This window comes from Taudactylus pleione, unplaced genomic scaffold (genome assembly GCF_031769625.1).
Source record: "Taudactylus pleione unplaced genomic scaffold, aTauple2 ptg000277l, whole genome shotgun sequence".
NCBI lineage: Eukaryota > Metazoa > Chordata > Amphibia > Anura > Myobatrachidae > Taudactylus > Taudactylus pleione.
This window is the reverse complement of record NW_028284679.1, coordinates 3600428-3613404: the sequence shown is the minus strand read 5'-3', so window position 1 is coordinate 3613404 and position 12977 is coordinate 3600428. Positions and strand designations below refer to the sequence as shown.

The following is a 12977-nucleotide window of genomic DNA, read 5'->3' as shown; positions in this document are numbered from 1 at the left end:
GTGATGGGGTATATGTGAGCACGGAGGTGTGCAGGTAGATAACAGCACAGGTGTATGGGGAGAGTGATGGATAATATGTGAGCACGGAGGTGTGCAGGTAGATAACAGCACAGGTGTATGGGGAAAGTGATGGGGACTATGTGAGCATGGAGGTGTGCAGGTATATAGCAGCACAGGTGTATGGGGAGAGTGATGGGGAATATGTGAACATGGAGGTGTGCAGGTAGATAACAGCACAGGTGTATGGGGAGAGTGATGGGGGATATGTGAGCATGGAGGTGTGCAGGTATATAGCAGCACAGGTGTATGAGGAGAGTGATGGGGAATATGTGAGCATGGAGGTGTGCAGGTAGATAACAGCACAGGTGTATGGGGAGAGTGATGGGGAATATGTGAGCATGTAGGTGTGCAGGTAGATAACAGCATAGGTGTATGGGGAAAGTGATGTGGAATATGTGAGCATGGAGGTGTGCAGGTAGATAAGAGCACAGGTGTATTGGGAGAGTGATGGGGTATATGTGAGCACGGAGGTGTGCAGGTAGATAGCAGCACAGGTGTATGAGGAGAGTGATGGGGAATATGTGAGCACGGAGGTGTGCAGGTAGATAACAGCACAGGTGTATGGGGAGAGTGATGGGGAATATGTGAGCATGGAGGTGTGCAGGTAGATAACAGCACAGGTGTATGGGGAGAGTGATGAGGAATATGTGAGCATGGAGGTGTGCAGGTAGATAACAGCACAGGTGTATGAGGAGAGTGATGGGGAATATGTGAGAATGGAGGTGTGCAGGTATATAACAGCACAGGTGTATGAGGAGAGTGATCGGGAATATGTGAGCACGGAGGTGTGCAGGTAGATAGCAGCACAGGTGTATGTGGAGAGTGATGGGGAATATGTGAGCACGGAGGTGTGCAGGTATATAGCAGCACAGGTGTATGGGGAGAGTGATGGGGAATATGTGAGCATGGAGGTGTGCAGGTAGATAGCAGCACAGGTATATGAGGAGAGTGATGGGGAATATGTGAGCATGGAGGTGTGCAGGTAGATAGCAGCACAGGTGTATGGGGAGAGTGATGGGGAATATGTGAGCATGGAGGTGTGCAGGTAGATAGCAGCACAGGTGTATGGGGAGAGTGATGGGGAATATGTGAGCACGGAGGTGTGCAGGTAGATAGCAGTACAGGTGTATGGGGAGAGTGATGGGGAATATGTGAGCATGGAGGTGTGCAGATAGATAGAAGCACAGGTGTATGAGGAGAGTGATGGGGAATATGTGAGCATGGAGGTGTGCAGGTAGATAACCGCACAGGTGTATGGGGAGAGTGATGGGGAATATGTGAGCATGGAGGTGTGCAGGTAGATAACAGCACAGGTGTATGGGGAGAGTGATGGGGAATATGTGAGCATGGAGGTGTGCAGGTAGATAACAGCACAGGTGTATGGGGAGAGTGATGGGGAATATGTGAGCATGGAGGTGTGCAGGTAGATAACATCACAGGTGTATGGGGAGAGTGATGGGGAATATGTGAGCATGGAGGTGTGCAGGTAGATAGCAGCACAGGTGTATGGGGAGAGTGATGGGGAATATGTGAGCACGGAGGTGTGCAGGTATATAGCAGCACAGGTGTATGGGGAGAGTAACGGGGAATATGTGAGCACGGAGGTGTGCAGGTAGATAACAGCACAGGTGTATGAGGAGAGTGATGGGGAATATGTGAGCATGGAGGTGTGCAGGTAGACAGCAGTACAGATGTATGGGGAGAGTGATGGGGAATATGTGAGCATGGAGGCGTGCAGGTAGATAGCAGCACAGGTGTATGGGGAGAGTGATCGGGAATATGTGAGCACGGAGGTGTGCAGGTAGATAAGAGCACAGGTGTATGGGGAGAGTGATGGGGTATATGTGAGCACGGAGGTGTGCAGGTAGATAGCAGCACAGGTGTATGAGGAGAGTGATGGGGAATATGTGAGCACGGAGGTGTGCAGGTAGATAACAGCACAGGTGTATGGGGAGAGTGATGGGGAATATGTGAGCACGGAGGTGTGCAGGTAGATAACAGCACAGGTGTATGGGGAGAGTGATGGGGAATATTTGAGCATGGAGGTGTGCAGGTAGATAGCAGTACAGATGTATGGGGAGAGTGATGGGGAATATGTGAGCATGGAGGCGTGCAGGTAGATAAGAGCACAGGTGTATTGGGAGAGTGATGGGGTATATGTGAGCACGGAGGTGTGCAGGTAGATAACAGCACAGGTGTATGGGGAGAGTGATGGATAATATGTGAGCACGGAGGTGTGCAGGTAGATAACAGCACAGGTGTATGGGGAAAGTGATGGGGACTATGTGAGCATGGAGGTGTGCAGGTATATAGCAGCACAGGTGTATGGGGAGAGTGATGGGGAATATGTGAACATGGAGGTGTGCAGGTAGATAACAGCACAGGTGTATGGGGAGAGTGATGGGGGATATGTGAGCATGGAGGTGTGCAGGTATATAGCAGCACAGGTGTATGAGGAGAGTGATGGGGAATATGTGAGCATGGAGGTGTGCAGGTAGATAACAGCACAGGTGTATGGGGAGAGTGATGGGGAATATGTGAGCATGTAGGTGTGCAGGTAGATAACAGCATAGGTGTATGGGGAAAGTGATGTGGAATATGTGAGCATGGAGGTGTGCAGGTAGATAAGAGCACAGGTGTATTGGGAGAGTGATGGGGTATATGTGAGCACGGAGGTGTGCAGGTAGATAGCAGCACAGGTGTATGAGGAGAGTGATGGGGAATATGTGAGCACGGAGGTGTGCAGGTAGATAACAGCACAGGTGTATGGGGAGAGTGATGGGGAATATGTGAGCATGGAGGTGTGCAGGTAGATAACAGCACAGGTGTATGAGGAGAGTGATGGGGAATATGTGAGCATGTAGGTGTGCAGGTAGATAACAGCATAGGTGTATGGGGAAAGTGATGTGGAATATGTGAGCATGGAGGTGTGCAGGTAGATAAGAGCACAGGTGTATTGGGAGAGTGATGGGGTATATGTGAGCACGGAGGTGTGCAGGTAGATAGCAGCACAGGTGTATGAGGAGAGTGATGGGGAATATGTGAGCACGGAGGTGTGCAGGTAGATAACAGCACAGGTGTATGGGGAGAGTGATGGGGAATATGTGAGCACGGAGGTGTGCAGGTAGATAACAGCACAGGTGTATGGGGAGAGTGATGGGGAATATGTGAGCACGGAGGTGTGCAGGTAGATAACAGCACAGGTGTATGGGGAAAGTGATGGGGAATATGTGAGCATGGAGGTGTGCAGGTATATAGCAGCACAGGTGTATGGGGAGAGTGATGGGGAATATGTGAACATGGAGGTGTGCAGGTAGATAATAGCACAGGTGTATGGGGAGAGTGATGGGGGATATGTGAGCATGGAGGTGTGCAGGTATATAGCAGCACAGGTGTATGAGGAGAGTGATGGGGAATATGTGAGCATGGAGGTGTGCAGGTAGATAACAGCACAGGTGTATGGGGAGAGTGATGGGGAATATGTGAGCATGGAGGTGTGCAGGTAGATAACAGCACAAGTGTATGAGGAGAGTGATGGGGAATATGTGAGCATGTAGGTGTGCAGGTAGATAACAGCACAGGTGTATGGGGAAAGTGATGTGGAATATGTGAGCATGGAGGTGTGCAGGTAGATAACAGCACAGGTGTATGGGGAGAGTGATGGGGAATATGTGAGCATGGAGGTGTGCAGGTAGATAACAGCACAGGTGTATGGGGAGAGGGATGGGGAATATGTGAGCATGGAGGTGTGCAGGTAGATAACAGCACAGGTGTATGGGGAAAGTGATGGGGAATATGTGAGCATGGAGGTGTGCAGGTATATAGCAGCACAGGTGTATGGGGAGAGTGATGGGGAATACGTGAGCATGGAGGTGTGCAGGTAGATAAAAGCACAGGTGTATGGGGAGAGTGATGGGGAATATGTGAGCATGGAGGTGTGCAGGTAGAGAGCAGCACAGGTGTATGGGGAGAGTGATGGGGAATATATGAGCATGGAGGCGTGCAGGTAGATAACAGCACAGGTGTATGAGGAGAGTGATGGGGAATATGTGAGCATGGAGGTGTGCAGGTAAATAACAGCACAGGTGTATGAGGAGAGTGATGGGGAATATGTGAGCATGGAGGTTTGCAGGTAAATAACAGCACAGGTGTATGAGGAGAGTGATGGGGAATATGTGAGCACGGAGGTGTGCAGGTAGATAGCAGCACAGGTGTATGGGGAGAGTGATGGGGAATATGTGAGCACGGAGGTGTGCAGGTAGATAGCAGCACAGGTGTATGGGGAGAGTGATGGGGAATATGTGAGCATGGAGGTGTACAGGTAAATAACAGCACAGGTGTATGGGGAGAGTGATGGGGTAAAAAGTGTTTGATTCAGCTTGGATCGCTATTCGGCTTATGCGAACGTAAGGCAGTTGCTAATATCAGCAGTGTTCTGCAAATAATTGCATTCGCAGCCTAACCTAAGGACGCCTACTTCCCCTTACTCACATCAGTATACTTTGTCAACATAGTGAATTAATGGGTAACATTGAGTAACATCAGACCCATATGCACAGGTAAGACAGGTCAGACCTCACTCAGGAAGTGCTTACTTTAGCGCATGCTATGATGAGGCCTCAAGCTGCCTAGTAGATAATTTATGCACGCTCCTGCAACACCGTCCCAACGCACTGGCACGCCTGCGCTCGCCCGACCACCTCCCTGTCACCACCCACAAATGGCGCTTCCTGTCACTCACTCTGCCATGGGTCTGTGTATCCTCAGCAATCACTTTCCCGATCGTAGTGGCTAGTTCGCGCACGCGCACGGCGATGTATACAGATGTGCAGTGCGCAACAATCGGACGACTGCGTGCGTATTAGCAACTGCAATCCTTGGCTTCATCACATGCTGGTGATATCGGAGTACCAGCCTGACACTGATGGCTTAATCACATACTGGTGATAGCGGGGTACCAGCCTGACACTGAGGGGCTAATCACATACTGGTGATAGCGGGGTACCAGCCTGACACTGAGGGGCTAATCACATGCTGGTGATAGAGGGGTACCAGCCTGACACTGAGGGCTTCATCACATGCTGGTGATATCGGGGTACCAGCCTGACACTGAGGGGCTAAACACATGCTGGTGATATCGGGGTACCAGCCTGACACTGATGGCTTCATCACATGCTGGGTGATATCGGGGTACCAGTCTGACACTGAGGGCTTCATCACATGCTGGGTGATATCGGGGTACCAGTCTGACACTGAGGGCTAATCACATGCTGGTGATATCGGGGTACCAGCCTGACACTGAGGGCTAATCACATGCTGGTGATATCTGGGTACCAGCCTGACATTGAGGGCTTCATCACATGCTGGGTGATATCGGGGTACCAGCCTGACATTGAGTGCTTCATCACATGCTGGTGATAGCGGGGTACCAGTCTGATACTGAAGGGTTAATCACACGCCGGTGACAGTGGGGTACCAGTTGCATCTTGCCATACAGTACAGGTTGTTGCACTGTCCGAGCTGTCACCAGCCATTTACCAGAGCAGACAATTGCTAATCATCTCTGTTCTCTCGCTTACATTCTGCATTGTACCACTCACGTATAACCTGATCACTGACATGAGGATCCTGGCTTATCTGCAGTAGGACTTTCTCCTACAGGACATAGATCTGTAAAGCGCTAGCTGCAGTAAAGGACATCACCAAGGTACGGCATTATTAAGCATTGTATCAATATATCCCAAGACATAAATATTAATTACCTTAAATTTCACAGCCAGCATCTCGGTGGCTTTTTGCTCCTTGGTCAAATCCTCCATCATCTTCTCCTTTTCCTCGATCAGCTTGAGTTTCTCCTCTGCGAGCAGACTGTGGTCATCCTGGATGGCTGCCTTCTCCTGCTGTAGCCTCTCGGCCTGCTCCTTCAGGTAACTCCCCACGTTCTTCTCTATCAGGTTGTCGTCATTCTCCTCCTCAGCCTCTGTGTCTTGAATGCTCTCGCCGTCCACCGACTTTTTCCTGCGGCTGTTTCTCCTGCGCTTCTTGCTCAGCATCCCTCTCTTCTCCAGCTGGGCCTTCAGCCTGGCGATTTCTTCCTGGAATTCCCTCAGCAGAGTGTCCTTGGGATCCTCATTAATCCTTGGCTTGTTTTTAATGTTCTTAGCCCTGTTGGCAAACCTGAGAGTGGACAAGGTCTCGTCATAGTGGTGGGAAGCTGGGCCTAGGGTGGCAACCATAATGGTTTTGGCATTGCCGCCAAGAGAATCCTGCAGTAAGCGGGTCAGCTTGGAGTCTCTGTAAGGGATGTGGGTGCTCCTGCCATCCACCAGAGCTGATATCACGTTACCCAGTGCTGACAGAGACAAGTTGATTTTGGAGGCTTCCTTGGGCCTCTCTCCATTCACTGCTGTTTTGCTTTGCCGTTCGCTGCCAGCCAAGTCCACCAAGTTGAGTTTGCCCACTCTAATATGTTCCTCCCCATCCACACCCAATTCACTGCACTCTATTGTTATGACAAAAATAGTGTGAGACCTCGAACTGTGTTCGTTCATGTTGGTACAGGCGACGGATCGAGCTTGGTTACCCAAATTCATGACGTGTTCAATCTCCTTCACATTCTTGGTCACAAATGAGGAGAGGTCCTTTATGTAGACTCCACTCTCTGGGTTCTCTTTGAGTTCTAATTTCTTGTACTGGTCCTTGCACAGTAGGTCCCTGATCTCCTCCTGGTAGATCTCTAGGTAGGACGCCCTCACCAAATATTGCTGGTTTTGGGACCGGGAGATATGGGTGAAAATGTGGTCAAAGCAATTAGGGATCACCCCTCTTTTATCCAATTCAGCCCAGAAGCCTTGCATGGTGTAGGTCTTGCCTGTGCCGGTCTGTCCATAGGCAAACATGGTCCCATTGAAGCCTTGCAGGACAGAATCTATAAGGGGCCTTACGGTCTCATCATACAGGTCTGCCTGCTTGGAGTTGGCATCGTACACTGCATCAAATGTAAATGTCTTTGGCAGCTCCCCAGGATTCACCCTGGGATTCCGGATAGTCACCTGCCCCAATTTTACGTCCATGGATACTATCCTGTCATGCCCAGCTGCCTCCTCTTTCCTGTTGGCGGGGCGGCATCTGACCACCACCTTGAGAGCCTCGCTGCTCTTGCCCTTACTGCACATCTTGATGGCCTCTCCTCCTACCTCTCCCCGTCAGTGATACTGATTATTCCAGGCAGCACACCTAGGAACGCACAGAAATATCCTCAGGCGCTCGTACTCATGGGTGTATCTGTAATGTAGGAACCCTGGTAGATTCCTTCTCACCTCCTCTCTCCTGACCTGGATTTAGCGGGCACAGTAATCCCCAGGCACCAGCTCCCTGTAGATACCTTGGCATCCATTGCGCATAGTTCCGTGGGATGCAGGGATCAGGTACAAAGCCAATTCCTGGGGCTGGATAACTACCAGCAGCGATGGCTGAATGACACAAGAGACAAGACGGGCAGCGATGATGCCGGGGGCTGGTGCCACTCACAGATCTGTCTCCTGTAACCTTCTGTGATGCAGCTGAGGGGCAGCTGGAAACGCCTAGTCCCTCTCCCAGCTATGGATGCTCATTCATTGCAGTGCGGCCGCTGTCTGTGTGAGAATGACAGGGAAAAACAGGGACTGAGGACTAGAGGCGGGGTCTGGGAATGATGCTGGGGAGGGGGGAGAGATGCTTCCACTGGCAGCAGCAGAGAACAGGATAACACAATAACACACAGCAGCAGCAGCAGCTCTCCCTGTCATATCTGAGGCAGCAGCCCAGCGGGAGGGTGACCTCAGCCCCAGGGGAGGTGTGATGTTCCCCTGCATGGGAATTCTGGGGGCTGTAGTTCTCCGCTGATCAGATCTAGGAGGCAGAGAAATGACTCCATAGCTAATGCAGGCTGCTGGATCCTGGGAGATGCTGCTCAGCATTACAGGGCAGATTGCAGAGGAAGGACAGATGTACAGCAGCTATTGTCACTGTGCATGGCGGGAAGCAGACATAGCTGGCTATCACACTCCTTACGTTCAGCAATATTAATAAATACACATCAGCTGTGAGATTGCAATAGAATAAATGAACAATAAAACAGGAGTGTGCTGGTAACATTCCTCCCTCTCATGTGCTGATGTGACCGGTTATAAATAAAGGAGACATAGATGGAGGAGGGGGGATCACTGACTGACTGCCCCCTGGCTGTGGTACCAAGGAATGACATCCGTGTCATGGTGCTGCTGTTATATAGTATAACAAACCAACATCAGTCAGTAAGGTGGGCAGAGTATTAATATGTGCCGTCATGTCATGAGGCAAACTGACGAGGCGAGTTTTGTTTTTTAGGGCATGACACGCAGGGAAACAATATTAAAGTGAGGGTTGATGGAATTAAGTTTGGGGCAATCATGTATTGTATAATACTATCCGGGTGCTGCAGAACGTGTTACTGATTTGCAAGTAAAATGTAACACTATGGGGCATATTCAATTGGCAAAGCAAAAAATCCCGCACCCGCAAGGTTTTTCCTTCTGGTGCGGGTATTTTGCTATTCAATCAGGCGCACGTTATTTCCTATTTTGCGCACCTCCAGAGCACGACCAATTTTTCCTAACATACACAATTTTAGGAAAAAAGGTCGGGAAATGCTCGGGGACCTTCACCTTCCGAAATGCTGTTTTCTGCATCCAGCGTCGGGAACCGGTCTCCTGCAGCAGCAGTGAGTGCGTGAGTGTGTGTGCGTGAGTGTGTCAGTGTGTGTGAGTGTGTCAGTGTGTGTGTGTGTGTCAGTGTGTGAGTGTGTCAGTGTGCGTGAGTGTGTCAGTGTGCGTGAGTGTGTGTGAGTGATTGTGGGTTAGTGTGTGTGCATGAGTGTGACCTCTGTGTGTGTGTCCCCAGTGTGAGTATGGCCCCCGTAATGGGCGCTGGGAGAACTACATTTCCCAGCAGCCCTTGTGCCTCCCTGCAGGGAAGTGTCTAGATTCCCTTCGCGGATCGGACCCTGACGTCATCGGCTACTGTCCAACGTCATTCCCTACCCTCCACATGGACATAGACGGGGAATATAATCTTGTGGCGAGTGAAGCGAGCCACCGTGCCTGAAGCGTAGCGAGCAGACAAGTTTCTTCTCTAGGTGGACTTTATGGGCATGGAACCGCACTTCCGCCCTCACTGCACGTTACTTCCAGGTCCCTAGCGCGCAGGGGAAATAAGCTCAACCCTCCCTGCAGCTCCTGGAGCCTCCCAGCAGTCCCCTTCCCAGTGAGAAGATGGAGGAGAGGCCACCGGGAGCCAAGGAGACCCCCGGGCAGGTAGGTGTATTTTTTTTTTTTTATTGGATACCGTGGGTATCGGGAGCGCGCATATCCGCTGTAATCCAAACTTGGTTGCGAGGGGCGTGAGGTTTTTTCCTCGTTAAACCTCGCGCCCAATTGTGTGACTCAGTAGCCTACATACTAGATGATATTTTGCACGATTTGGCCGATTCCGACGCATCTGAACAACAAATCGCGCATATCGTGTATGGTGTGCACGAATGATAACGAGGCCGATGTGCGATCCCGCGGGTCGTTGGTTGTATCCTCAGATTTTCCCTATATGCAGTAAGATCTGGCAATCTTGTTAACGAGATTAAGGTCGTTGGTCAGGTCGTTGGTCAGAGTGCACAGTTTCATGTAAGATATCATTAGTCTGGGAGTTGCCGCGGAGTTGCCGCAGAGTTCAAGTGAAATTGTTGACGACATCGGATCTTTTGCGAGTTGTCTAGGGTGTAGGCACCTTAAAGCTGGGTACACACTGGAATGATGTCGGGACGATTTGCCGTTTCGTAACGTCAAATCGTCTACATCACTCAGTGTGTTCCGGCGATTGCGAAAAAGTCTAGTTATGGCTCTGGTCCTCACTCCTAGTGACCTGGACACTCAGCACTGCCCTCTCTATCCCTCACTCCTAGTGACCTGGACACTCAGCACTGGCCTCTCTGTCCCCACCAGGGCCGTAGCTAGGGTAGTGCGGCCGGTGCCATTGCACAGGGCACCACAGGTCAGGGGGCGCTGGTTGGGCCTGTCAAATTTCTGTTTATTATCATTCTTGCTTGTAGCTTCCTCTTATTTCATCCCCAGCATCTGCTGGCCTCTCCTATCTCTTCCCTGGACCTTCCCCATGAAGCCATGGCCCTTTTTTGGGTGCATTATGTCCCTTTGAAAAATGAGGGAGGCGCCAATGCTCTTTCTGGCACAGGGCAACAAAAAGTCTAGTTACGGCTCTGGTCCTCACTCCTAGTGACCTGGACACTCAGCACTGGCCTATCTCTGCCCTCACTCTTAGTGACCTGGACACTCAGCACTGCCCTCTCTGCCCTCACTCCTAATGACCTGGACAGTCAGTACTGGCCTCTCTGCCCTCACTCCTAGTGACCTGGACACTCAGCACTGGCCTATCTCTGCCCTCACTCTTAGTGACCTGGACACTCAGCACTGCCCTCTCTGCCCTCACTCCTAATGACCTGGACAGTCAGTACTGGCCTCTCTGCCCTCACTCCTAGTGACCTGGACACTCAGCACTGCCCTCTCTATCCCTCACTCCTAGTGACCTGGATACTCAGCACTGGCCTCTCTGCCCTCACTCCTAGTGACCTGGACACTCAGCACTGGCCTATCTCTGCCCTCACTCCTAGTGACCTGGACGCTCAGCACTGGCCTTTCTCTGCCCTCACTCCTAGTGACCTGGACACTCAGCACTGGCCTATCTCTGTCCTCACTCCTAGTGACCTGGACACTCAGCACTGGCCTCTCTATCCCTCACTCCTAGTGACCTGGACACTCAGCACTGGCCTATCTCTGCCCTCATTCCTAGTGACCTGGACACTCAGCACTGGCCTCTCTATCCCTCACTCCTAGTGACCTGGACACTCAGCACTGGCCTATCTCTGCCCTCATTCCTAGTGACCTGGACACTCAGCACTGGCCTATCTCTCCCCTCCTAGTGACCTGGACACTCAGTACTGGTCTACCTCTGCCCTCACTCCTAGTGACCTGGACACTCAGCACTGGCCTCTCTGCCCTCACTCCTAGTGACCTGGACACTCAGCACTGGCCTCTCTGCCCTCACTCCTAGTGACCTGGACACTCAGCACTGGCCTCTCTGCCCTCACTCCTAGTGACCTGGTCACTCAGCACTGCCCTCTCTATCCCTCACTCCTAGTGACCTGGACACTCAGCACTGGCCTCTCTGTCCCCACCAGGGCCATAGCTAGGGTAGTGCGGCCGGTGCCATTGCACAGGGCACCACAGGTCAGGGGGCGCTGGTTGGGCCTGTCAAATTTCTGTTTATTATCATTCTTGCTTGTAGCTTCCTCTTATTTCATCCCCAGCATCTGCTGGCCTCTCCTATCTCTTCCCTGGACCTTCCCCATGAAGCCATGGCCCTTTTTTGGGTGCATTATGTCCCTTTGAAAAATGAGGGAGGCGCCAATGCTCTTTCTGGCACAGGGCAACAAAAAGTCTAGTTACGGCTCTGGTCCTCACTCCTAGTGACCTGGACACTCAGCACTGGCCTATCTCTGCCCTCACTCTTAGTGACCTGGACACTCAGCACTGCCCTCTCTGCCCTCACTCCTAATGACCTGGACAGTCAGTACTGGCCTCTCTGCCCTCACTCCTAGTGACCTGGACACTCAGCACTGCCCTCTCTATCCCTCACTCCTAGTGACCTGGATACTCAGCACTGGCCTCTCTGCCCTCACTCCTAGTGACCTGGACACTCAGCACTGCCCTCTCTGCCCTCACTCCTAATGACCTGGACAGTCAGTACTGGCCTCTCTGCCCTCACTCCTAGTGACCTGGACACTCAGCACTGGCCTATCTCTGCCCTCACTCTTAGTGACCTGGACACTCAGCACTGCCCTCTCTGCCCTCACTCCTAATGACCTGGACAGTCAGTACTGGCCTCTCTGCCCTCACTCCTAGTGACCTGGACACTCAGCACTGCCCTCTCTATCCCTTACTCCTAGTGACCTGGATACTCAGCACTGGCCTCTCTGCCCTCACTCCTAGTGACCTGGACACTCAGCACTGGCCTATCTCTGCCCTCACTCCTAGTGACCTGGACACTCAGCACTGGCCTTTCTCTGCCCTCACTCCTAGTGACCTGGACACTCAGCACTGGCCTATCTCTGTCCTCACTCCTAGTGACCTGGACACTCAGCACTGGCCTCTCTATCCCTCACTCCTAGTGACCTGGACACTCAGCACTGGCCTATCTCTGCCCTCATTCCTTGTGACCTGGACACTCAGCACTGGCCTCTCTATCCCTCACTCCTAGTGACCTGGACACTCAGCACTGGCCTATCTCTGCCCTCATTCCTAGTGACCTGGACACTCAGCACTGGCCTATCTCTCCCCTCCTAGTGACCTGGACACTCAGTACTGGCCTACCTCTGCCCTCACTCCTAGTGACCTGGACACTCAGCACTGGCCTCTCTGCCCTCACTCCTAGTGACCTGGACACTCAGCACTGGCCTCTCTGCCCTCACTCCTAGTGACCTGGACACTCAGCACTGGCCTCTCTGCCCTCACTCCTAGTGACCTGGACACAGTACTGGCCTATGGCCCTCATTCAGAGCCGTACGCTCTGAGCAGAGCGCACGCTCTGCATGAGGGCCGGGCTCCTTTTTCATGGAGCGTCCTCCTGGACGCTCGTATAGCTGTGGGTCACCACCCACAGGCTATACGAGCGTGCATTTTGATGGCCGCGATGGTCGTGACCATCGCGACCATCGAAATTGCGAGCCGGAGCCTGCGGTTGAGGTTTTCAACCGCAAGCTCCGGAGTGATTTTGGCTCTATCAGAGCCAAAATCACTCCCACTGACATCACTAGTGATGTCAGTGGGCCGGCT

General features: G+C 52.0%; 1 protein-coding gene across 1 annotated transcript in view; it reads right to left on the bottom strand.

Annotated features, from left to right (window-relative positions):
• The window catches only part of KIF3C (kinesin family member 3C), a 146359-nt gene extending 138676 nt beyond the window's left edge, over positions 1 to 7683 (bottom strand). The window contains exon 1 of the mRNA XM_088481722.1: positions 5823 to 7683. Coding sequence (XP_088337848.1) covers positions 5823 to 7235 — 1413 coding nt within the window. The 5' untranslated portion in view covers positions 7236 to 7683. The remainder of the gene's footprint in view (positions 1 to 5822) is intronic.
• Positions 7684 to 12977: the final 5294 nt, after the last annotated feature.